Source organism: Melospiza melodia, chromosome 11 (assembly GCF_035770615.1).
Source record: "Melospiza melodia melodia isolate bMelMel2 chromosome 11, bMelMel2.pri, whole genome shotgun sequence".
Taxonomy (NCBI): domain Eukaryota; kingdom Metazoa; phylum Chordata; class Aves; order Passeriformes; family Passerellidae; genus Melospiza; species Melospiza melodia.
Genome location: NC_086204.1, coordinates 28,488,084 through 28,513,889, shown reverse-complemented (window position 1 = coordinate 28,513,889; position 25,806 = coordinate 28,488,084). Strand labels below are relative to the sequence as shown.

Sequence of the window (25,806 nt, the reverse complement as noted above, 5' to 3'; positions counted from 1 at the left end):
ACCTCTTCCTAGAGGAAGCAAATTTCTCCCAGGTGAACACAGCTTCTGGCACAGCTCCTTCAGCACTGGCTGGGTGGGTTCTGCCACCTCCTCTGATTTTCTGTGCCAGTGGGAACAAGAGTTTGGGCTGAGATACTCCTCCTGGAACTTAAGGCTGTTTACAGACCCGGTGAGGTGGAGAAATGAGGACACGTGGTGGGACACAAACCAGTGCATTTATTAAATGCAGACTTGTCTCATGCCATTCCTAGGGAGAACCTGGTCAGACCCAGCCCTACACCTCTCCTCTCCTCATGCCAGCTGCCCTCCAACCTGCTGCTGGCAAGGGCTCCCACATCTGTTTTCAGCAGAAAGAAGACAGTAAATTGACTTTCTAAACCTGAACTCCTTTCTTTTCATTCTCTGAGAGAAGGGGAAGGCTGCAAGTGGGCTGCATGACTGGAATTGACTGGGCAACAGTGGTAAGTTTCTGCTGTGTGAGCATTACTCCCAAAACAATTCCAGTGCACAGGTGTCATGACTGTTTTGTGGTACTTTTTCCCCCCAGTGCTTTGCTCAGATTCCCATTCCTTTCCCAAACTGCTGCTCTATCCAAAATTTTCCTCCATAGGCCTCTGCTCAGTTAGTTAAATTGCAAAGAAGAATGCATTTCACAGACTTCTTGAATATTCTGCCCCCTCCACCTAAACTATCTCCAACACGTGACTGACCTCAGCTCCTCCTTTCCTTTGCACTCAGGGCTGTAATCCTGTGTTCCTCTTGCAGGGACATTTCTCACCTGAACACAGAGCTCCTGCTGCACTGCTTGGCTCTTCAGAGCTGCCAGAAGATGCAAACAGGGTCAGGACTGAACACATCCTGCAGCTCAGCTCAGGCTTCCTGCACAGCTGAGCAGCTCTTCCCTTCCCTTCCCTTCTCCCTCACACACCTGCACGCTGTGGTTTCAGTATCTGAAACTGCTTTTATGTCCAGCCTCAGCAAGCAGGAAAACCAGTTCTTCCATAATGGCTTCACCCCCTCTGGGACAGGCCTTCCACACTGGGCATTCAATGCAGCTCCTCATCCTCAGATCTTCACTCCAGAGGGCTGAAGGCTGCCAGTCTTCTCCAACAGCACTTCTGGGCAGGGATAGTGCACAGGGAATGAGATCTGGCCATGGGAGTAAGGATGCAGCACATAAATCACCTGCAGAGCAGGCTGGACAGAGCAGACAGTTTTCTTTTCCCAACGAAAGCAAGAACAGTGATTTAGAGCTGTACCTGTGCTCTGTGTCCTCTCAGGTGGGGCTGAGAACAGGCAGAGACCCTCGCCCTCCTCAGCAGCAATAATTACTGAGTCACTCCACAGCCCATCTGCAGAGGGGTTTTACATTTTCCCTTCACAAGGCCCTTTGCCCAGCTCTCAGTCTGTGGGCTGAGCAGAGGGAGCCAGCTTTGGGTGGGATTAATGAGCTGGAAACAGCAGAGGAGAGCAGCACCACCCACCACATCCTGACCCTCATTACAATACCTTGAAACAGGGTATTTGAGGTGGTGTAAATGTACCAACATACAGAACCAGCTTGTGCCTTGCCCAGAAACACCAGCTAGGGACCATGAAATACATGGCTTGGAATAAAGACACCAAAGAATCCATTTTAAAAATCTTTATGTGAATATAAAAGGATTTTTTCCAAAGAAAAAAATAAAACCCAAAGTTTAAAAATTAGTGCAATTTTTTGAGTTCTATGCAACACAGTGTTTACATTTGTTTTAAACAGAAGATGTAGACACCGATACACTGAAAACCTTAACTTAGGGGAAGGGGAAACAGAAACAAGTAAGAAAATTATTGTACTAGACACTACCAACTCCTAAACAACAGTTTTCATTTTCTAATTTCTAAACTATTTATGGCTACCTAAATAGAACATCAGTATTGCTTATATTACTTATTTCCAAGTAAGTGTATATCATAGAAAATAGAATACCCATATATATATATATATGTTTTTTTAATGAACAAAAAAAATCAGGTGAAAATTTTTTTTCAGTGAACATTTCTTAAACCACTATATAATAAGGTTGTTGCAAAAGAATCTTCTCAAAACTGCTGCCTGACCCATCTTGAGTAAAAGAACCTACTAGTCCATATTTTGTATTATTGCTATAAAACACTTCTCTCCTCCAGAGTAATTAATCTTATATAAAAAATAATTAACAAATGATATGTCAATCAGAACATATTTTTTTGTTTCTTTGGATCTACAATACCCGTTTTACTGGAAACTGGCTGAATTCCTAATAATGCCATTTAACTTCAGCAGGGTTCAGTGGTTACACCTCATATTTTTTTACCTCATTTATTTTCACCTCATTTGAACTGTGCTGGTACAAATTCACCTTTCAGGAGAGCCAAGGGGGCTCTCTGCTCCTCCTGCCTCAGCCGTGGTGCATACCAGGGCTCTGCAGCTGCATGCTGGACACAGCTCAGCTGTGACACAGCAGTGTTTTTAGCAGCTTTTTGCTTTGACATGGGTGAAGCAAACATTAAAGTGATGCTGACCTAATGGTCCTTCCTGCAGAAGCAGATGAGCTGAAGTCAATACAACACCATGGCTTATACTCCAGTATTTATTTCCACACATCAGTTCCTCGTTCAGAGGACAGAACCCAGGTTTAACTAGGTGTATAAAAGCTGTTTTAAACAGGTTCTCAGTCCCAAAGAAACCCTTGAGTGATATTCACAGGCTTCACTCTTAACAGTTTGGAAAAGCCCCGAATAAGCAACGCTTCATCCAATACCTGAAAACCAGATTCATTTTGGCAACCCCAACATGATTACTGGGGACAGCTGTGCCCTGAAAAAGGCTGATCCCTGCCTGTAGATCAGGACTTAAATTCTTCCACCACTAGTCAGAAGACAAACTTCCAATTAAATGATAGGGAGGTTCTTAGTTATTTTTGGTCCCAGGGTCTGCAGTTTTGAGAAGTGTAAGTCAAAGACATTTGCTCCAAGTTTGTCACTATTCAGCACCTGACAGACTACTGACACAGCTCCACTACTGGGAGAAGTACAACAAATCAAGCCTACCAACTACATGAGTATTTGAAGGACATCCATGAAAGTTTCCATGCTGCAAAGAACGAGGGTTAAGAGACCCACTCAACACCGTCAGCAACAGCTCCACGTTTCACTAGAACACACCAAATACCAAACTTCAGGAATGGAAGCATCTTGCTAAGCCTTAATCTGCTGCTCCACTGCTCACCACCACCTCCCTCCCACCCACAGCACTGGCAAATTAAATATGCAACTGTACCTTAACAACACCAACTCCACTAACACCACTGCAGCAATAAAAGACCTCAAAACCCACGAGGTAGTCCCAAGAAGCACAGAGTCCTGAAAAACACCACCACAGACACTCTCCAACAGCCACGTGTCTGGCTCATGCCACACTGAGCACGAGCCTGGCTTTTAAACAATGCCTTGTGAAGGAGGAAATCTGTTGAATGTCTATTCATACGTACAGCACTGTAAAACAACAGTTTACAGTTGTTTACTTACTTACAACTGTTGTTTACTAAGTAAGTTGTATCAAAAATGAATGCTTGCCTTTTCTCTGGTATGACATGCAATGCCCAATTAAAGATTTAAGATGTTGGGGAAGGAACAAATTAAAGGACAAGCTATAGTGAGGGACAGGCAAAATGACACACTATCCAAAGGTCCCAATCCAAAACTTTAAATTCTGTATAGCTGAACCCTGATCTCAAATCAAAGATGGCCTTAATGGTAAGACAAGTGTGTTTTCATTCTCACAGGCAGCTGAATTTTATATTAGATGGTGGTCTGGTACAGCACCCTCAAATACTTAAATTAAGTGTATTCATTTCATTTTAAGGGCTGCTGCAATTTTATTTTATTTAACTATTGGTATAATGAACTTTTTCTAGACCATTTGCAAAGAACAGACATTAACAGGTTCCCTAAAATTACAATTCAAAACAAGAGTTAGACATTTGGGAAATAAAGTCACAAGTTTTGGGGAAGACAGCAACTTCCTGCACACAGATGTCAGGTAACAACCCCCATTTAATCTTCAATCAAACTATTACAGCTTATGCACTTTGCTCCCTGCCAACAACCAACCTCTGCTGCCACTAACTGCCACAGCCATCTCTCACTCCTCTGCCTAGCACAGTTCAGAATAGCCGAGTGAAACTACGTTTAAAAAAGAGGAAATACAATTTCCATGCACAGGCTTGTGTAAATAGGTTGAAATAAATGGGGCTACTTCCCACCTAATCCCCTTTCTGCAGATAAATGCAGTATACCAATATGCCAGACATTTAAAATATAGCCCAGACTTTTTGAGTTAGTATAATAGCTTTTTTCTTACCCAGGAAAAGACAAGCTTTTTTGGCTTAAGTGAATTCATCTTAAAGACAGGTTTTCCTCAGTGCATATATGCACCAACTTAAGCTTTGCTTTTTTTTTTTTAAATAAACTGAGAAATTCTGTTTCTCATAAAACAAATCCTGTCTTCTGTTACATAACAACTGGTACTACACCTTTATTTTCTTCTATAAATGCAAGTACTTTCTTGCTTTTAAAATTGTACTTTCTACTCTAAAAACCTCTTTTTTAAAAAGATGTTACCAATCTTTTAGATCTGTTTTCAGAAGAGTCTAGCAAAAATGTCCAATATTGCCAGTTTCCTGAAGTACACCTTTGCATAACATCTTCCATTATAAAAGTCAACTTTCTAGCCCAAACCCACTTAAATAAAGTTTTAAATATATAGTGCCAAATTTCATATTTACAATATAATCTGAAGGCAAATAGAAATCTCTTAAGTTGTGCTTGTACATGCTGCAGTTATTAAATCTACTTGGAAAAACTACATGCTACCCTCTGGCTGATCACCTTAATCCCTTCCTGACAGGCTCTGATGTTGTCATTTGCAGCTGCCCAGCATTCTAACCTCCTCTCTCATCAAGTAGGTAAAGTGGAAAGGTATAAAACATTTAAGGACACTTTAGCATGTGAGTCTTCTTCATGTCCTGGTGTTTAATCAGATGTTGCACCTGGTACTTTAACAGTGAGGTTCCTCCTGGTGTTGGTGACGTGACGCTGCTGCGCCAGGAAGGAGCGGCCGGGCCCGGCCCCGCAGCTGCCACTGCTGCCCACCAGCCTGGCTTCCATGCCCAGCTTCTGCAGACTCAGGCTCTGCAAGAGGCAAACAGCAACTTCAACAGCAGCAAAAACAGAAGGAAAAAAATTACCCATCCTCCTCGTGCTTTCTTAGTATGCACACAGAATTTTTTCCGCTGTATTTCTTAGGTTAATTAAGACTTAACTGGTACCTGTAGCAAAAGATGTTTCAAAAAGTGGATTTTTGACCCACCTTGTTGTACCATGCAGTTACAATCAGCTTTTCCTCATAGTCACGTAGCTTGGCTATTTTGTATTCATTCTGCAAGGACAAATCTCAGTTAAGCCATAAATTTTATCTGCATAAACTTGCTGCAGTTCACTGAGTGAAATAAACACAGGCAGCAGAAATGCTCCAATACACCAAATAACTACAAAGCCTAGAAGTATAAACAAAGATACTTCCATAAACAACTGAGAGAAAAATATCAGCCTGTTTTAAGAAGAGGTAGAACTACACAAGTTGCACCTAGAAACACAAACAGAATTTGGAAATGTACTCTGAGGGTTTGTGTGGGGAAATGCACAAGAGATCTGCTGTGTATCAGAAAATCCATAAATAATTTAGTAATTTTTCACCTGAAAAGAATGTACCTCCAGTGACAGGCTAATTGCTATTATATAATATACTTCCCTTGTACTCATACATAAAAGAAATGTGAGGCCACAGCATTTACAGTCAGACCTATCAGCCTCCTGAATCATGCTGAGGAGTTCTTATTTGCTCAGGCAACTATTCCAAATAGTTCTGTCAATATTGCTGTGAAACTCAATGCACTTTTTTCTGATGTTTGGACTACTATCAACAATCCTTTCAGAATTTCAGCCAGACAGATTTTACTGAATTACTAGGCAACAACATCTTGAATGACTAATATCAGAAACAGATTATATTAGAAGTTATTTTTAATATGTAAGATTTTTACCTCTAGTGCTTCAATTCTTTTGTCTTTTTCCAGTATCTGTTTTCTGAGCAACATAATTTCTGCTGATGCTGGATTTAGCTTGGGGTCTAAGGTTTTTATCACCTGGACAAAGCAAAACAAGAGCATTGCAAGTCAGTTTGATTCTCAACAGCTCTGCATCTCACCTGCTCAAAGGAGGAGCATGAGAACATGCTGGGCACTGGTCAGGCTGTTACCCTGTACAATGGAGACCAAAGGGTACAAAGGAATCCTTACTGCACCTCATGCTCAGCCTAAACACTGTTTATTCTCTCAGATTTAACTGACTGCAGTTGAACATGTGACTAAAAATGCAATTTGCAGCAACTGCTTTTAATAGGGAAGTGGGGACACACACACTCAATCTGTTTAACAATTTATGAGGGAGGAATGCATATGCTCAGAAACATGCCACTCACATTCCTTGCTTTTTCAAGGTACATTTTATATCTTTCTTCCATTGCTTTCATATCCTCATCTTTTTTTCGTAAAGCTGCTTCCAGCTCTCCAATCTTCTGGGCTGTTTACAGAAATTATCAACATAGACATACAAAATAAAAACAGACATGGTACTTTCAGGGCTTCTGTGTTCTTTTGATTTCACCATCCCTCAAACAGAGAGCAATGTAGAAGCTAGAAGTTCAAGTTTAGAAGGTTTAAGTTCTTATTTTTGTTTCAGCTGTCCCACCTGACCCTGAAATCCCATTCTGCAGAGCACTGTTCAACAAACCTCATCCCCCCCTGGATCCTCTCCTTGCCCACCACCACACACAGAACCCCTCCAGACCCCTCAGTTCAGATTTAAAGCTAAGCTGCAGCAGAAAGCCTCATCCAGACAACTATCCCATAATCCAGTGGCTATGGGAATCATTTCAGAAGAAACTTAACACAGTCTTATTAAAAAAATACAAAAAAAAAAAAAAAATCCCCAAACCACAACACAACTCACGGTTCTGACTGTCATCAGGCTGGAGCTCTGCAAGATCAGCCTCCTTCTTCTGTAACTCATCATGAACCTCATTCAACTTTTCCCTGTGAATGGAAAGCTGGGGTAAGGAATAATTCCAGGTTTAACAGCTGGAAGAATATACTTCTTGACAGAAGTATTTAAATGACTATTTTAAGCTCCAGCAATTTTTCATATATAGAAGGTTTGAATAGAAATATTAATATCATAAAAGTTGTGACTTCTGAGTTGATCTTACTTTAGTTAAAACTAGGAAAATTAACAATTAAGCCCCTTCAGCATCATCTTAGGAAGAACTACATCTGCTGACAGGACTGGAAATATTTCAGAGGAGTAGAATACACTTTGAGTGATGGTTTTAGCAGTCTGTTGTAGAATCAGAACAGTTAAAATGCTGGTGGTGATGAAGAGACAGTGAAGTGGTACTGGTACTATGAGATGATCATGGGCAGAGTAAACAAAACTATATTTACACCAATATTTAACTCTATGCATAATTCTCAAATCAGTGGCTTAGAAAAACAAGACATCCCTACCAAGATTTAAGCAGTTCCTGGGCTCTATTTAGTATAAACAAGCTATTGTGGATGCATGTGCCTTACTTACATGTGTGCTGCCAATTTCTGCTTCAGGTTGCTGGACTGTGAAAGGAGAGAGTTAAAATTCAGTTGTATTTCAGTATTTCATACCATGCAACATTCAAGGGCTCTTACAAATCAGCCAAGAATACTTAGCACAACTAAATAAGCCAAAGCAAATAAATCTATTGAATGATAAAACCAGGGACTTTGAAAGTAAAGCAGAAGGGTTACAGTTCCATAGAAGGAATCACAAGGAGCTTTTCAACTGAACTGCAGTTGATATGGAGGTATTCCTCAGATACACTGAAAAATAAGATGCTAAACAAAGGACTTGATGCCAAACCGGAGGACTTGAAACAAAAGTGGCAAAATGTTTCACTTACTCCTTCAGTCTTGGATCCCTGCTCCTGTAAAGTCTTTTGCAGATCTTCAATCTGCTGCTGTAATCCTCCGATACGCTCTTCATTGAGCCTTTTAGGAACAAAACTCAATTACTGCCCATCCAAATAAATAGTTTACAGGCAGATTTTTCTGTTTCATTAGTTTTTCACAGGGTCTACCCAGCATGACTTAAGCCACAAATAAACTGATTTCAAATGCTTTTAGTGTGACTGGAACTTCTGCAGAAACAAACACATGGAGCTTTACTGAATATTTTATAATGAAATTCCTATTGTCATGTTAAGTTTTGAGAAAACGTATCAAAAATTTTCCTTCTCTAGTAAAATTTTTTATCATTCATTGATAGAAAATCCACAGTCTAACAGTCTGAAGTTCTAGAAATAGAGTTCACATCCATTCTTGGTCAACCAAGAATAATTCAGATTGAAGGAGAGTGTCCTGTAAGCAGCACTTCCTTCAGGGAATGGTACACACAGATCTACCACATTTAAACCACTTTGCTTCTTCCTTGCTTCACAATCCTTCATTTATTGTGAAAGAAAAGGTGCCTACACTACAGATGTAATGTACAAGTCACCCTAAAAACTCCAGAGATCATTTTTGCTGTATTTTAAGGTGCAGTTTCCCCCACCACCTTTTCTCAGTTTCCAGCTCGTTCACTGTCCGGTGCTTCTGCTCCAGCTCTTCCTGGAGCTCAGCAATCCGTTCATTTTCTGATCCCTCCTGTTTCAGCAGGAGCATCTTATTTTCATGCTGCAGCCGAATAAACATTTCCCTAAAGCAAAAACAACAAAAAAAGTCACTGTTAATTAAGAAGGTGACTAAGAGGAGGAAGAAGTAGTCCTGTTCACTCCCCCAATATTAAAGTGAGCCAAGCAAGTTGTACTTAATGATGCAATTGGGGTAACAATGCAATTTGTTATTAAATGGCAAGTTAAAATGCTTGAAAACTTTAAGATATATGAGCAGACTTTTAAATTGTCACTCCAAACCCAGATTTATACACACCAATCTGATATGGTTTAAAGAAAAAAAGCAAATTTTAGTGTGGGGAAATAATTATTAACACCTATATGGTGGCAAAGGAAGGAGTGGGATAAAGAATCACATTGATGAAAATATTGAACTTTCACAGAGGCATTTTCATGCCCCACCTATGAACATCCCAAATAACCTCAGCTTTTGGATCTCACCTATATTCCACTGGCAGAATTTCAGCAGCAAGATTCTCATGGCTTTTTTCACCTGAAATCACATGAGGGGTTTAATGCAGCACACTTACAGAAATCTCTAATCCAAATAAAAGAGAAGATAAAGCAGTACCTGTTTGACTCAGGTGATCCTGCTGCATCTGTGCACACCGCAGCTCCTCATTGGTCTCTCTTAATGCATCACACTGCACTATCAGTCTCTAACAAGACACATTTGAGACAGAATTAGGTCAGGCTGCACCACTTTTAACACCAAATAACATTAATCAGAAGTAATAATGACACATGCAAATTTAGGCTGGTCTTGACGATCTTGGAGATCTTTCCCAACCTTCATAATACGAAGATTCTATATTTTGTTTTATATGTGAATGCACACACACAGGGCACTAAACTTCATTTTTATGGTGGCACTACTTCCAGGAAGGTTCTCCTCATGCAGAGGATCTGAGAGAGATTTAGGTGCTCAAATAAACACTTAAAGGGACTTACCTCTTTTTCTTTCATTAAAGCTTCATATTTTTCTTCAAGTCGCTTCATTTCAAACGCCAGCTTATCAGCTCTTTTGGATTCTTCAGACAGTTTGTTATGAAGCTCCTGGACCTTTTCATAAAAGCTTTATTTAGCATAGGAATGTTGCAAGATGCTACTTTAAAAAGCTACATTAAGACAATCCTTCCTGCCCAATTCAGCCAAAATAAAACAGTTGGTTTCTCAATCTTAAGGAGGCAGAGATGGGATGGGGGCCTCTGTGTTTTGAGGGGGTTATATTGATTTTTGGTTGGTTGGTTTTGAGGTTTTTTCTGGGGTCTTTTTTTTTGTTTTTGTTCTGTTTTGTTTTTATTTAACTCTTTCTAAATTCCTACGGAAATTAAAAGAAAACTTATAATTTTTATGAAGAATGGTAAGAATATGAGAATATAAGAATGTAGTGATGGGACATGGGGAATGCGATCAAATTGAAAGAGAACAGGTTTAGATCAGGTATTAAGAAAAAATTCTTTACTGTGAGGGTGGTGGGACCCTGGCACAGATTTCAAAGGGAAGTTGTGGGTGTCCCATCCCTGGAAGAGTTCAAGCTCAGGTTGGATGGAGCATGGAGCAATCTGGGACAGTGGAAGGTGCCTCTGCCCATGGCAGTGGAATGAGATCATCTTCAAGGTCCCATTCCAAGACAAACCATCCTATAATTCCACACAAATTATCTCAGTAACAGCTGAACAACCTCTCCCAGGCACACAAATTACCTCAGTTAGAGTAAAGAAGAAAAGCATGCAGACTATGGACTCTCACATCAGTTGAGAGGGCAACTACAATTAAGCCTGCAAGTTTAACAAACAGGGAAAAGCCCACAAGGGAACCGCAGGGTATCAAGGAGTTTTCACAACTCAGAAATTCCAGAAGGACAATGCAGGGTTGTTAGGGTGTTCCCAGCCACCTGGGGAAACAGGAATCTTTCAAACACAAGTGCAGCACTACCTGTTTCTTGTAGGTTTCCAGCTGGGCCCGGGCTGCGTTGGCTTTCCGGAGCTCATCCTCCAGGCTGACAGTGTTGTGCATGTACATCATGTTGGTCTCCTGCAGGGACTTGACCTGCCTGCGGAAATCGTTCAGGTCCTGCAGCTTCTTCCGATACACCTCCACTGTCGACTCCAGCTTGCTTGCCTTGTCTGCAGTGGCCCTGGAGGTGTCAATAGCAACCACAAGGAAATGTTACAAAACTCACACCCTGCTAACACACACTGTTTTCAAAGAGAGATGTGGCATGCTTAGCAGCAGTTACGTTTCACTGCTTTATTTTTAAATGTATAATTGACACAAACTTGCTTGTAAAAACTGAAATCAGCCAGCCTTCAAGTGAGACTGACAGTCACACGCCAGAAATAATACCAAGGGTTAGTGGGTCAAATATCCCTGAGGAATTCTGTGGCACCACAACATCCTGTGCTAGACAGTCACTCAAAATACTGGTACCTGGTATGTTCTCACTGGGGGATTATTCAGAATTAGAACATAACTGCTCTGTGAAAATGCTCACTGGCAGATACACTCAAGAACTGTCAGCTGATCATTAAAAAAAATCTACATGGTGAAAACCATTGGGACCATACTTTTAAAATTAATTTTAATATTTGTGTTTATTATCTGCATTCGTATCTCGCCAGAAGCTGGTACAAGAAAATAATGGAAAAAATCTACAGCTAGGATTTCTTTCAGATGTTATTTAAGAACCACTAAGTTAAACACCTGAAACCACTTTTCTTTCCATCTTTTATTCATATTGTTTTATGAACAGCAGATCTGCTTTCACAATACAATTTATTTTGGATATTTCTTGGGTGGTCTGGTATTTAATACAGTTTAACTTCCATGAGAATTTAATGTTACATTAAATTCTCATGGAAGTTACTGTGTGTTTCACCTTCATTTTGTTAATGATCTCACTAACCTAAATCTGGCCTAGAATGCTGACACCAGAACTTAGTTTAAAATTCTAGCTGTGCATATGCTTTTGTACATGGGAACTTCCACTTTCTGTCTCATACAAAGAAGCTTAAGTTCTGTAGTCATTAATTCTGCTTCAAATTCCATGTGTCATCCTTGTCAAACAATGGAGCCTTTCCCTGAAAGCCTGCACTTCACCTCTGCTTAGCCAAAGAGCTCATCCAGGTAACATCTGCAGAAATAACACCTCAAAAAAATCCTGTTACATACAAATCCTTGGATTTAGCCATTAAATCCTAATGTGTGTGTGTGTGTGGAGCTCTCTCTGCTACCTACCTAAGAATGTCATTTTCATCTTTCAAGGCTCTTGATTCTTCTGCCAGAGAGGTCAGTTCATTGTTTCTATGTTGCAGCTCAATCAATTGCTTTTCTAGATCTTCACAATGGACACGATAATCATCTTTTGCAGCTTCAAGCCTACCAGACCAAAACCAGTACTTTTGTTAGGAACTCATCACTATTGCACAGTTTCTTTAGTACTAGAATTACTAAAAAGAAACAAGACAGAAGGAAAATACTGATTTAAGTAGCTGGGAAAATTTTACAGTAGACATGTAACATTTTGTTGTCTACCTGTTAAATCAAAATGCATTGCACACTACAAATTTATCACATCAGTATCAAGGAATCACATGAAAAGAGATTTTGTTTCCCCATATGGATCACAGAGAGAGACTAAAGAAAGAAATAAATCAGTTCAGTAGAGACACATGGTGGTGTTGGGGGGTTTAAGCTTTTGATCTGTTGACACACAAATCAGCACTCATTTTTTTGCCTTCCATCACATTCTTCCCTTTTTGGAAGTATTAGAGGGCTATTCCAATTACAAAGCAATACTTTATACAAGTAACAGATTCTTTTTGTTTTCAAATGCAAGGACTGCCTTTAAAACATGCTTAAACAGCACTAGACAGCTTTTAATGCAATTGAGATGGAAAAGTATCAAATAGTACCAGCAATTTTCAGAGTCCATTAGAGATTTTAGAGATTTAGTGAGAGATTTTGGGGGGAAATAATTTCATACCTGAAGTTTTCTTCTTGCAATTGTTCCAGCTGCAACTGTGCACTAAAATACTTTTTTGCAACCATGGTATTTGGATCATCAAGAGAGTCGTCTAATTGCTCTAGTCTGTCATTCATAATCTCATTTTCTGACATCAAGCTGTTTTTCTCATCCTGGAGGGCAGCCACCTAGCACAGATAAAACAGCATGAATAGTATAAGACCTGTCCAAAGAAGTGAAGCAAGACAGCAATACATCACCAAATTAGTTAATGAAAAAGGCTGAGCATTTAGAAGTTTTAGAATGTAGTTTACAGAGCACACTGGAGCATACAGATGCTTTAGTGTATGACAGTTATGAAGCACTAAAGGAAAAGTCCTTCTAAATAAAAAGACAAATTTCTGTAACTGAAACCACGGTAAAAAGGCAGACAAAGTGATATGGAGAGAAACTGCTACTTCCATTAAAAACACCATGGACGCCGTACAAAAAACTCCGAGTGCTGCTGCAACAAGTGTCCATCTTGCCTGTAGTTGACAACCAGAAGCAGCAGGGCGTGGCCAGCAGCCCCGGCTGCCGTGCTGAGCGGGGATGGCTGCGGGAAGCGGGGTGGGCCAAGCGCACACGCACGGACAGCCTGGCCAGCCGGGGGGAGCATGCAACCCTGGCAGCACACATGGCTGCCCCGTGTCACAGCTAAGCACAGGGGCTACAGCACTGCACTCACAGCAGCCAGCCTCACAGCCACAAGGATTAAGAGGATAGAACCTTTCAAGTTTGTCTAGTGAAAGCTGCTGTGTTAATTTTAACGTCCTGTCAAACATAGGAGCACGCAGCATGTGTTAGTCGACTGCATTGAAACAGGGACAATGTGCTTTTTGGGTTATGTTTTCCTGAATTATAAAGTAAACCTACCTTTCTTATACTCTTGGAAAATATCAAGGAAGACTGAGACCTTACAAGTGAATTTATTAAGAATTAGTTTAAATGAGAAGCGTCAAGTCAATATTACGGCTTCAAAGAAATAAAATAAAATAAAACATAACATGATGACATTAAACAGATATAATCTACAGTATGCAATATTAAGAAACAATTTCTTTGTGATCATAATTTAAAAAATCTATCAGGCAAACAGATGTAAAAGTCAAACAGTGAATCTGCCACTTCATGAGGTGCTGGCTTTCTAGGTTCACTCCTTTTTATGTACCAGATGTCATTTACTATTTAAATGCACACAAACACCTGTGAGTAGGGAGCACATCTGAGTCTTGCTCAGCCTCCTGTTCAAGGGTCAGCCACTCCTTAAGCATGCACAACATTCAGACTTTCAGAATAATCCTGAAACATCACTCATCTCAGACTTAAAAAAAAACCTAAAGATCATACTACGATACACAACTCAGAGCAAGTTTTACATCTTTTCTCAGTTGACTTCTGGTAGCCTTCTCTTCTTTTTTAATTATTTCAATGTAGCAAAAGTGGTGTCACAGTCAACAGAAATTATGAGAGGGTTTAAAGACACATCACAGTATTACAGAGCTGTGCTGTCATCAACTCATCTGTTTATATTCAGTACCTTTCCCTTGAACACCTTTCACCTGCCCCATGCCATGTTATGAGCAACTGGCTCTGCATCACCTATGATTAATTAATTGAGAATTCTGGATGAAAAGCCAGAGAGAACAGGAGAACACCTGGGATTTCTCCTGCAGATTCTTCTCACAAACATTTTTACATCCCTGCTTTCACTAGGAAGCTTTACTACTGCCTCAAGAAAAAAAGAAAATTAAATATCAACTCAGTTATAGCAGTGGCTTCCTGGGCATGGCAAGGAGCTCTGAGCTGCTTTAGACACAAGCATTCTGCTTTTACAGTTGTCATTGTCAGCAAGAAATGTAAAAGTGGCCTCTGCTTTTGTGGGTGCTCATTTCCAGAGGCTCTCACAGCCAGTACAGCCCTCTGGCTCCTCCAAGAAGATGCCACCCCAGTGTTCTCTTTGTGCAGAGCCAAATCTGACATGAATTGCCTTCCCAGATAAAACTCTTTCTATTCTCAGATTATAGTGCCATAAGAGAGGGGCTAATAAGTGATTTTTTCTTTAAAGTGTTGATTGAAATGCAAATTTATCTTTATTGTCATGAAGTCCTCATTCCTTTCTCTCAAGAGTGACTTGATTAACTGCAATATCCATTAAAAACAAAAATAGGCCTATTATTAGCTTTGTTTGAAAATGTCAGCAAGGATCTATTAGTTTTCATTATTTTTATCCTGAAATCTCCTCCAATGTTGCAATTGTGTATGAGAAAAAGTTAGCAAGTTTTAGATAAATTATGAATTTTTGTCCTTCATCAACTCCTATTGAAACAGCATGATTTTCCTATGATTAAATCTAATTACTGTTTATGACATGAAGTGGATTTTTTGGACTCAGTACAAAAGACTAGAGGACTAAGAATGAAAAGGGCAATTTTTAATACCATGATAAGGTTGTTATAACACTACCTGCTACTAATGGTAAACATTAACCTGAGACAAAGAACCTTTGAGATAAGCTGGCACAGGGCCTCAGCTTACACTTCCATCAGAAAACTCCTTCCAGTAACTGCATTTTGGAGCACAGAATAATTGCTTTTCTCCCACAAGCAGGTACAAATTCTCACCAAAATTTAAATGCAAAATGCACTCTGCCCTTAAAAATTTCTGCATCTTAATAGCATCACCACTACATATTCAAGAAACAAACAACTGACTGCTTCTTACCTGCAAATCCAGCTCTTGACATCTTTGTGCCAACTCCTCTTTTTCTGCTCGTGCTTCCTCAAGGTCTTCCAAGGCTTTTTTAAGCTTTCAAAAATAAGGCAGTCAATCACTATGGCCCATATTCAAAGTACTCAGTTACAGCTTCTAAAATGCCTCAATTGCTTACACCCATTGTTTAAGTTGGTTGTTGGGTGCACACATTGACACACAAACCTATAAATACTCTGCTAGATCAGAATCCCGGCTCATTTCACCTGCCTGATTATCACACTTAGAAAGTAAATTATTGAAACACAACAACTTAGGCTAAAGGCACAACACAGGAATGTGCTGTCACCATTTTCATATGCCTTAAAAGAAAAGTTCATTTTATGTGCAACATCCTGTAGCGTTCAGGTTATCAGGAATTTTCACAACCCCTTTAAAATAACCTGAAGTACTCAGCCTGACAAGGCTGATGTGCACCCCTACCCCTCCCTGCAATGTAGGTTTGCACTGACCAGTTTCACCCCATGCAGTCACTGTGGGTTTTTTAAAGAAGCTACAGAATAACACTTAATTTTTTAGTTAATTAGCACTGAAAACCAGCATTTCTTCATTTAAGGCATGGTCAGATACCAACTTACAGTTCAGGCTTGATCTACAATAGCAACACAGATCAGGCAATTACCTGCTGCTCCACTTCACTTGATGCATCACATGGGGAAGCACTTGTTACCTCCTTGCTCATGAGCTACAGAGAGAGGCCACAGGAAAAAAGGTTAAATTAGAGGTTATAGATCTGTGACTTCACTGTCTACTGAGTACCAACTGTATTTTCCATTGTGTTATTGCATCCCTTCAATGTACCAAAACAGATTAATAGTGCTCCTCCTCATCTCGTGGCTGGTAAAAGATTTAAACAGATCTCCAGTAAGATGATTTTTTTACCTCCCTCCTCTCAAAGTTAATCAAGTTTGCAGTAACGTTGTATTGGATGAATGTGTGATGTGTTGAAGGCATTGCCACCCCCTAATCAAACTGGAATGAACCAAAAGACAGGATTTCACTCCACTGATTTAACAGTTTTCACATTTCTTTGTGTCCCATTAATTGCCACTAAACAAACAAAGAGAACATTACTTCTCAGATACAAAGATGTAAAGTGTGTATTTACCAACAATTAAAGGGCTTTAATCCTCTCAGAAATTACTGAATTATTTCCAGACCTTCTAGAAAGTTTACTTAGTCAGAAGACAGCAAACACAAGCTTTATGGATTTATTTCTACCAACAGGACAAGTACAGCTTTAAAGACTATACAGACAATTTAAATCTAAGTTATAAAGCTTATTACCAACTCCACTGTTACCTTGATGAGGGTGCAATTACACACCACCTTCTCTTCACAATCAGTGTTTAGTTTGTGCCTCTCTCCACACTCTGCTTCACACTCCTGAAGCTCTCAAAAGCCAGTGACTGCAGAGCTAAGCTGTGAGCTGGATCACTAAGATGATCCAAGCAAGAACAAATTAAGACAGGAGGAGGAGCACACCGTGACAGAAATAGCAGAGATGCAGCTGCAAGCTTCTAAGTCAGAGGCTGGAATGGTCTGTCAGAACAATGCAACCTCACAAACAAAATCAGCTTAACTCTGGGACCAAGACTACAGCACTGGGACAGAATTTCAGAGTCTAACTCCAGTATAATCAGTGGCTGGCAACTGTATACATTTCTTGTGTGGAACAAAAAAATCTTAAGCATTTGTTGTATGTTTGGGCACCATGAGTCTAAAACCAAAACCTTTTGGCTGGGGTTTAAAGTCTCTTGGCCCCAAACCTCCCAAATAATTTAGGAAAGTTCTTATACTCCTCCCTGACCTTTGCTTGGATGAAAAAATTCTCAGAGGTCAACAAAAAGATATTTGGACTTCTCAACTGACAGCATCAGGCTATGAACTGTTACCTACCTCTTGAATGGCTGTCATGACAACGTGCTGAACAGACTCTTCAAGGGTCATGATATTCTGTATGTGCTCTGTGGAAAAGGATTTGTAGTGACTCATGACAATGGTCATCTCAATGGTTTGAGTAAAATGATAAACTGTTTGCTGAAAGATCCAGAAAAAACTATTATCCATAAAGCTCCCTCAAAACAAGTAGTGGTCTCTGTACAGAGGAGTACCATAAACCACCATCATTATTATCCAGTAATATGGCAGATAAGCACAAAAGATTATAAACTCTTAACTGGACAAATCTATACTCTGCCTAAGGAGAGATGCCATCAGAGCATGGAGGAATAGTTCTGGTAAAGGGAGAGAAAACAACCAATTCAGTCTTGAGCCTCTGCAGGCAGAGAAGCAGTTTCTAATTTAAGGACTTAATCTAATTTTGCTATATTTGCATTTGAATAGGTCTTGGTACATATTTTAACAATATGAATAGACCATACACATTTCAGACTCTATTTTTAAACCTACTCTGAACAAAGTTTTGAGTTTTATTCACAGACATTTCCCAGGGAATTTCTGCTTTTAAGTGAACTCCAGTTTCAGAACAGGCATTCAGTAAATTAACAACCTTGATAAATAAGAAAGAGAAGTTTCTACATCTTTTCCACCTTAACTATCACCTGAGGCAGTCTGCTGTTTGCTGAGCAGGTTAAGGTAGTGCCTACCTTGTTTCTTCTCACAGTTGACTGCACAACCCAAAATAAGCTGCAGGAGCCTGCCCAGTTCAGTGGGATCTGAGTTCTCAGATATCCGGGTCAAGTCTGGAATAAGCTCTTCTGCAATCTGCTGACCCAGGAACTGAAAAAAAAAAAAAATAATATTATAAGAAAAAGTAGACTCCCACTTTTGTACAACATGAAAATCTGATATCATGTAGGAAATCTGGGCTCAATGAGCCAGCCAGAGAAAATGCCCTAGAAGTTTGTTATCAGGTTTAGTTAACTGAGCACTTCTACAAGAAAAAGTGACAACAGTTAAAGTTATTTGGACAGTTCCCACATATGAGAGAATTCATTTATTTTACCAACATAATAGAAAAAGGAATTAATAACACTTCCAGATGGAGTTGCTTCCAAATCCTTCAACAAAACTTCTCATAACTTTAAACAAGTTCTGCTTCTGGGCCTGCCAGAGATTGTCAGAACTGGCAGCACATCAGGGCCTGGCTCTTGGTGTCACAGCCCAGCCCAGCAAAACCAGGAAGCCACAACAAGATCTGGCAAGTTTTTCTAAACCATACCCATTACATAACTGTAATCACATCAATACAAAATTCAGCAATTTTTTTAAAATTCAAAATACAGCCTTTTATGGCTACTGTACTCATCCCTGCATGAGACAGAACAGGAGGATTCCTATCTTGGCTCCCAGCTTCCCACTGAATATCATAAAACCTACACTGGGGTTGCTGAGTCTGTTCTGCTGTGTACAACAGGATTAAAACTTCTCTAGACAAGAGCAAACATGAGCACACACACAAAAGTCAACAGGATTCTGCAGCTCAGCTCTTTCAGCATTCACCTGGACAGAGACATGGCTCCCAGTTTGTACTCCAAGAGCCTCATCTAAAACACACCTGCTCAAATTAATTTCATATTCACTCAGACCTCCCACTTAATAGATAATTATCATGCATCTGCTGCCTAAAAGGTCCTCAGAACAAATTACAGTTTTTTTTCTACTTGGCTGAGTCAAGAGGAGCAGTAATCATTGTGTTTAATGATGAGAACAACAACAGTAAATTTTTTCCATACCTCATGGTAGTAGTCCATAATTCCTTGCAGTATCTTCTTCAAATTACTGGACTAGTTGTTGTACATGAAAGACAAGGTTATAATTTTATTTAAAATGTTACTTCTCTTTAAATCAAATAATAATTTCTAATAAAATTGGTTACAAGGCAGCTCTATGAGAGGACATAGGAAGAGAAATATCACAGCAGAAAATCCCCATCCAGCAATGCTGGAAGGCTCTTAAACTATCAACAGACTACTCAAGCTCATTTAAAATATCCTTGAAAAGCTTGAGATTAATTCTCAAGGTTTTGGACTGCCAGATCTCAGGACAGGCACAACATCCAACCCCACAAACTTCATTATTTTCAGTTTTAAATACCTTTATTCTCCAGTTGTCACCAACATCTTCTTTGATGCGACTGAGCCAAGATGCATCAAACCAGGCAACATCTCTGAAATAAAATTAAATTATTAATCAATGAGCACAGACTTAAATAAATAAGACAGCAAATTCCCAGCTTAAATCATCTGATTTAACTCCAGTGTCTAACAAGGAATGAATTCCTGGAAATTGCAAGGTAACCTTATATCACAGGACATTTCCATGCTGCTGGCTGCATTAAGGCACATTCCAGGGCTGAGAGGATTTCTCTGTGTGCCTGAGCCAGCTATGGATGGAGCACAAGGATGTGGAGGCCTTTGTCATGCTGATTTTTATTTACTAATTTTTATACCTGATAAAGTAACCATAATGAGGTAAAGAAACGTCTTTTTTGACTAGTGCTGACATTATGTTTGGTACCTATTCCTGTAGGCTGGACTAACTAATGTTTACTCCAATTTGTCAAAGGCATGTATTAAGAAAAACCTTTAAACTACTGGCATTTTGTATATTTTGTATATCTCTGGTTCCCCTGGGCAGAAGGGGATTCAGTTTGCCAGCATAAACTAAGGATAAATTGCTGAGGGAGGTGTTACACACACTCAGCTGCCAAGCAGTACAATCACAGCATATTTAACAATATTTAACTTTGACAGTGCACTGTTTATTCACTGGTCTCAAAGCACCTAATAAAGAACAATCATTATCCCACTTGCACAAGAACCAGCTTGGTGACAAGAAGTTTGCTCAAAGCACGTGGCTGCCTAACACCCAAAATACATGGGGAGCAACTCTCAGCAAACCCTAAATCAATTTTTGCCCCGTCCAGAAAAAGAGTGAGCTGTCTTTAAAAAGTACATTTAAAATATTTACAAACAGAGAGGAGAGTTTCTGAGCTCATTTTTTTGGGGTGGGGGAGGTGGATTGTGATAGTGTTGAAGTAACTTCTTAGTAATTACAAAATGATACTTTGAACCTGAGGTAGTAATGCAGACTTCTCTTCAATTACCTGGACCAACAATAGCAATAAAATTGCAGTGATGACTTGTAGTATGATACTATTTCTAAACAAGACTTGCATTTCAACCCTCTATGCAAATTTCAAAACTAGTGCATCACTCAGACTACCAATCTTCAGCACACCAATAGAACAACTGATCAAAAGTAAAATAATTCCTAACTATTAATTGCAATTGAACTTTTACAGTTCTTGTCTTCCACATGAATAGTAAGTTGTCATTTAAAACCCAGAACTTAAATCTAAATAAACTGAGCAACCTCAGGAAGAAAAGAACAAAAAGCCATGCCTTTGGAATCTTTAGTTTCTCATTCCAAAAAGGAACACATTGCCTGAAGCATGGAAAGAGTGCTGATGGGAAAAGTGAAGAAGATAATGTCATCCTTGCCCAATTATCCCCAAGTATGAATTTAATACTGCAGTATTTGTACATCATCTCACCACCTTTCCCACCACGTCATTAATCAGCTATGATAATTAATCAGCTACGATACCATCCCCAAAACAGCAATACAAAGGCATAACCCATCTTCTGTTATCAACTGTCCACTCTGAATTTCTGCCTGCTTTAAAAGCAACTATATCTGTCAAACACAAAAACCTCAGGCAATTGAATCCCTCCTCTTCCAGCTGAAGAATCAACTTACATTTGGTGAAGCACCTGAGCCATGGCAACCCCGTTAGTCAGGTCCTGGACATCCCTGCAGGGTGCAGCTGTATTGAATGTCTGCAGCTAGAACAGGGGAATAAAACAGGTTTAGTTCAGCAGACAATAAATCAGCTGCCATCTTCCTTCTCCCCTTTCAGGAACAACCATTTAGCAAGATGTCCTTCTACTGGAAATCCTTTTTGAACCACACAGACTTTAAGCCAACTCAATTTTCTCAACACTTGTGACTGTTATGACTGGTAGCTTAAAAAGTTGGTAGGAACACCCACGCTCTGATTTTTCATGCTAGGCCTTCTCTTGTGAAGCAGATTATGGAAAGATAACTTGGGAGACTGAAGTCATATTTATCCAGCCTTTGAATTATGTTACAGTGCTTAGTTCTGGACATAACTACCTAAACAAAAAACCAGTACCACAATAAGGTTATCAGAAAGTTGATAAGGAAAAAAAAATCCAGTCTTTTACTACAAGAACTTAGTAACAGAAATAGGATGGGATTACCTCAATGTTAAAATGTTTCTCTGTTTTAAATATTGTGGGATGTTTTTCAAATTATCCCCAAGCTTATAGACAATATTTTGACAGAATTAGCTGCATATTTAGAATTGTAATATTTTATTCTTCCAAAGACAATCAACTCAGAACTAATTATTCTAGATGAGAGAGCCATTTCCATACACAGGTGAGCTCATCACAGTTACGCAGGAAAATAAGAGCCTTCTTTACCACAAGAAACAAAACAGAAAATTTACTATTAGTACTATAAAAGATAGAATAAATGGGAGCAAGTATGAATCCTTATAAACCCTGCCCACTGCAGAAATGGACTTCTTAAATTTAGTGTATTTACAATGTCCTAAATTACCTGTCCTCTGCAAGAGGCCTTTCCCAAACATCCTGTGCAACACAAGCTTCTTCAGAACTCCTGGTAAAGAATGACCTTGTGCTTGGGAAATGGAGCTACTGGGAGCAGAGTGATGGAAAAGCAGTTTCCAGCTGAGAGAATCGGAGGCAGTTTTTGTCCACTCTGTGTTTATAAAGAGTGACCATAATTCTGAGTCCTTGTTTGCTTCCTTAAAGAAGAACCCAATCAAGCCAAGAGAAAAAATAGGCAGAGCAAGGGGATTTTTTTAAATTTAAAAAGTGGGTTTAAATCCTGCCTTACAGGAAGTGAGAAGTCAGTAATCTCTGTAGGTTACATAAAAGATTAAGTGGAACAGCACAGCCCAAAGCTGCTCTGCTCCAGCAGCCTCAGCACAAGCATGGGCATGCAAGTTTACATTCCAGGCTGGGCTTCCCAAATCCAGAGTTTTATGGCACAATGTTGTGCTGCTGCCATCTGGATATGCCCCTCATAAAGCAAGGAAATTGTGATACACAGGTGCAACCTTTTCACCTGAGCCTGTTAGGGCAGATAAACAAGGCCTTAGAACACCCTGACATGCAACACTGCTTTATGCATGATCTCCCAGAATAGAAACAGCTAATTAAAATTAAGCAAAAAGCAGAGCTGACAGTCTAGGTTTCTCTATGTATTTAAAAGTTGCATGAGGACCTGGAAATAATAAGAGAGTTGAAATATTAATTGTGGGTTCTCCAAACCTCATGCCAGCCCAATCATTTCATCAAAATGGATTTTTACTGTTCTTGCAAAACCAATGAAAGTGGCAGGCGTGGGGAGGAGGCTGGAAAAAGAAGCCACAGACTTCAGGACTGTAGCAGTGCTCTTTCTTCCCTCTTTTTGTCATTTTTACTAAATATAGCTCCAAGGATAGGCTGCTACTCATGCTGAAAACCATTTTGTGAATCCCACCCCAAATGCACTCTGCCACCTGCTGCTACAGCAAAAGTTCTCAAAGTTCTCATTACAAAGCTGTAATGCTCCCAATATACAGCTGAAAAGTTAATTTTGTAGCTCTACCACCAAACATCTGCAGATGAAACATGAGTGTAAAGAGTGCCAGCAGAAATCAGCCCATCCACCTGGGAAGGTGTGCCCTCAGCTTCCCTGACAATGAGGGGCTGAGTTACTCCATTTCACACCCAGATTACACACACAAGGGACAGAGGTCTTACAGAGTAATCAAAGAGATTTTAAAATAAAAATAAACATTGCCATGCTGAAACCAAGTATATTAATAGAATAAGTCAGCCACTGGACAGAATGAACATTACCAGTGGTGCCAAGGCCAAGCAGTGCATTTATAGTGGAAAATGCTTCCAATTTAAGATGTTGCCATACCTCCGGTCCCTGCTTTGGAGGCCAAGGTAGTTTAGCACTGAAAAACACCCAATTAACTATTCCTCTATACAGAGGAAAAATAACTAACTTAGAAAATTGTTTCTGCTGCAGCTTGTGGGTTCCACCATAGCAGGTATTACCCAGTCAAGTTTTCATGGATACTCATAAACATTACCCCTATAATTCAGTTCAGCTGCTTCATGTTTTTCCTGTAAAATCCTCAGAACTTTAAACTCAATGACACCTGGGCTGCAGAAACAACAGGTAACATTTTTATTTGAATATTCTCTTTCTTCTCTGGACACAGCATGTTTTCTAATATTGCATTTGGTGAAATAAATAGGAAAATGCCAGATCTGGCAGCACAATACAGAGAATCATAAGCATCTGTTTGCTATATCAATGAGTAAATAAACTGGGAAGCCATGAGAAGCAGAGAGTTAAAGAACCTTTTTCTCTCCGAACACAGAGCACTCCATCCCCCTCTCCTCACATCACTTTTCTCCCTATAATTCACACTCAAGTTCAAATAGTGAAGGGATGTTTCAAACACATCCAAGTGTTAAGAATCAGTTTCTAAGTTGCAAACTAGGCCCGAGAAATAGGGTGCTAAATCTAAAAACATGCAACTGCTGAGTGCTGTATAGAAAACCTGAACATAGGGTTGGGTCTTCCTTTACACTGACACAATTGTTCAGTTTAAGGCCAGTTAAGGTTCCATTAAGATTCATGATGTGATTACAGCTACTGCCCTGTGAGCACGCCAAAACTGACAAATAGGATAGAAATATTTAAAGCAGGAATTGTGAAAAATAAAAGAATTCAGCACTGCTGACAGGATTTTTGTGGGAAAAAATGTAGTGATTTTTTTTGCCATTGAATCACGATGGAGTTCTTCTCACCTGACTACTGAGGGGGAAATACAAAGTTAAAGAGCCCAAAAAAGAGAAAGATGAAATAACCAAAGATATCCAACATAAGGCCACCAAAATTCTAGACAGCAACAAAACCTTGGGAGAATACAGTGTCATTAAAAGGAAAGTGGAAGGAGGAAAAAGAAAGGAAGAAATTGTTTATCAGTGATTTATTACAGACTTTAACTCATGAACACTTCTGTGCTGCCATGCAGAAATCAAGAACACCTACTTAGACTGCTGCTCCTGTTACTTTTACCAGTTTCATTCCTGGATTTCTACAATGCCTCTAAAACACTCCCTTCTCTCCATGATTTACACTTCAGAGGCAAAACTCCTGCTATTTCCAGAGAAACCCTTCACACAGGTAACTGTGACCTTCCCTGCCAAGATTTCACACAGAAGTTCTATTTCATAGAGCTCCCTGTCACCGAAATTACTGCACCTGCAAAACCACAGTTACAGACAAGGTCACAGAAGAAGCCTGGAGAGAAAGATAAAGAGGAAACAAGAGGAACTGATGAATTTAACAAATATGTTTGTACTCGATGACCTTAAAAGTCTTTTCCGACCTAAATAATTCCGCAGCTCCAAACAGGCGCCTGTGGCACAGGTAACATCACACACCCAGGCGTGGCGTGCCTGACTAATAAACGCTTTAACCAGCCGGTATGAAATACTCTGAGGTTTCTACGCCTGTCAATTCAAATTAATTGCATTTATTTATTAATAGTGTTAATTGCCGAGCAGTTTCCACACTGAAGCCACCGCTGGAGAGCCGCACTTGGGCCCACGGGATATTCCGACCGCCACATCCACACTCAAGGGTGCTGCGGGAACATTTGCTGGCTGCGAGCAGCGCGTCCCAGGCAGCCCCGCTGCCGCGGCCGTGCCCGACCGAGCCGCAGCTCCCGCTCCGCGGGCGGGGACCCAGGGAGGGGTGGCCGGAGGGACGGGGAGAAGGATGGAGGGAAAAGCCCCCGCCGCTGGCGCCTCCTCGCTGCCCTCGAGGGTCCCCAGAGGCGGCAGAACCCCCGCGCCACTCACCCAGAGGATGAGGCTGTCGCAGAGCTGCGGGTCCGCCGGTTTCGCCTCCATGGCGGCGGCGGCTGCCGCGTCCCCCCCGCCCTCAGGCCGCCCCCGCTCCGGAGGCTCCGGCCGCGGCTCCGCTCCGCCCGCGCGTCCCCGCGGGGGCGGGGCCGCCGCCAGCGCCGACCACTCAGCGCCCGCCCCTGCCCTCAGAGGCCGGGAGTGACAGCGCGCCTAACAAATCAGAG

General features: G+C 40.4%; 1 protein-coding gene across 3 annotated transcripts; it reads right to left on the bottom strand.

The window, feature by feature from the left end:
• Positions 1-934: 934 nt before the first annotated feature.
• On the bottom strand, positions 935-25,657 carry HOOK1 (hook microtubule tethering protein 1). Of its 3 annotated transcripts, XM_063166206.1 has the most exons (23): positions 25,577-25,657; positions 21,351-21,436; positions 19,683-19,755; positions 19,322-19,372; positions 18,233-18,365; positions 17,523-17,590; positions 16,246-16,308; positions 15,576-15,659; positions 12,834-13,000; positions 12,086-12,226; positions 10,784-10,985; positions 9,797-9,907; positions 9,417-9,504; positions 9,287-9,338; positions 8,728-8,868; positions 8,075-8,162; positions 7,717-7,751; positions 7,093-7,175; positions 6,563-6,663; positions 6,126-6,227; positions 5,393-5,461; positions 5,073-5,214; positions 935-1,149 (listed from the first exon to the last, which is right to left on the bottom strand). In XM_063166206.1, exons 1-23 carry the CDS (start codon positions 25,625-25,627, stop codon positions 944-946), a joined length of 2,337 nt encoding a protein of 778 aa, XP_063022276.1. In that variant the 5' UTR covers positions 25,628-25,657; the 3' UTR covers positions 935-943. The 3 variants fall into 3 exon arrangements, with proteins under 3 accessions (XP_063022276.1, XP_063022278.1, XP_063022277.1); XM_063166207.1 differs by lacking the exon at positions 935-1,149 and having other exon boundaries at positions 1,633-5,214; XM_063166208.1 differs by lacking the exons at positions 19,322-19,372; positions 19,683-19,755; positions 21,351-21,436; positions 25,577-25,657 and adding an exon at positions 13,728-13,767 and having other exon boundaries at positions 18,233-18,305.
• Positions 25,658-25,806: the final 149 nt, after the last annotated feature.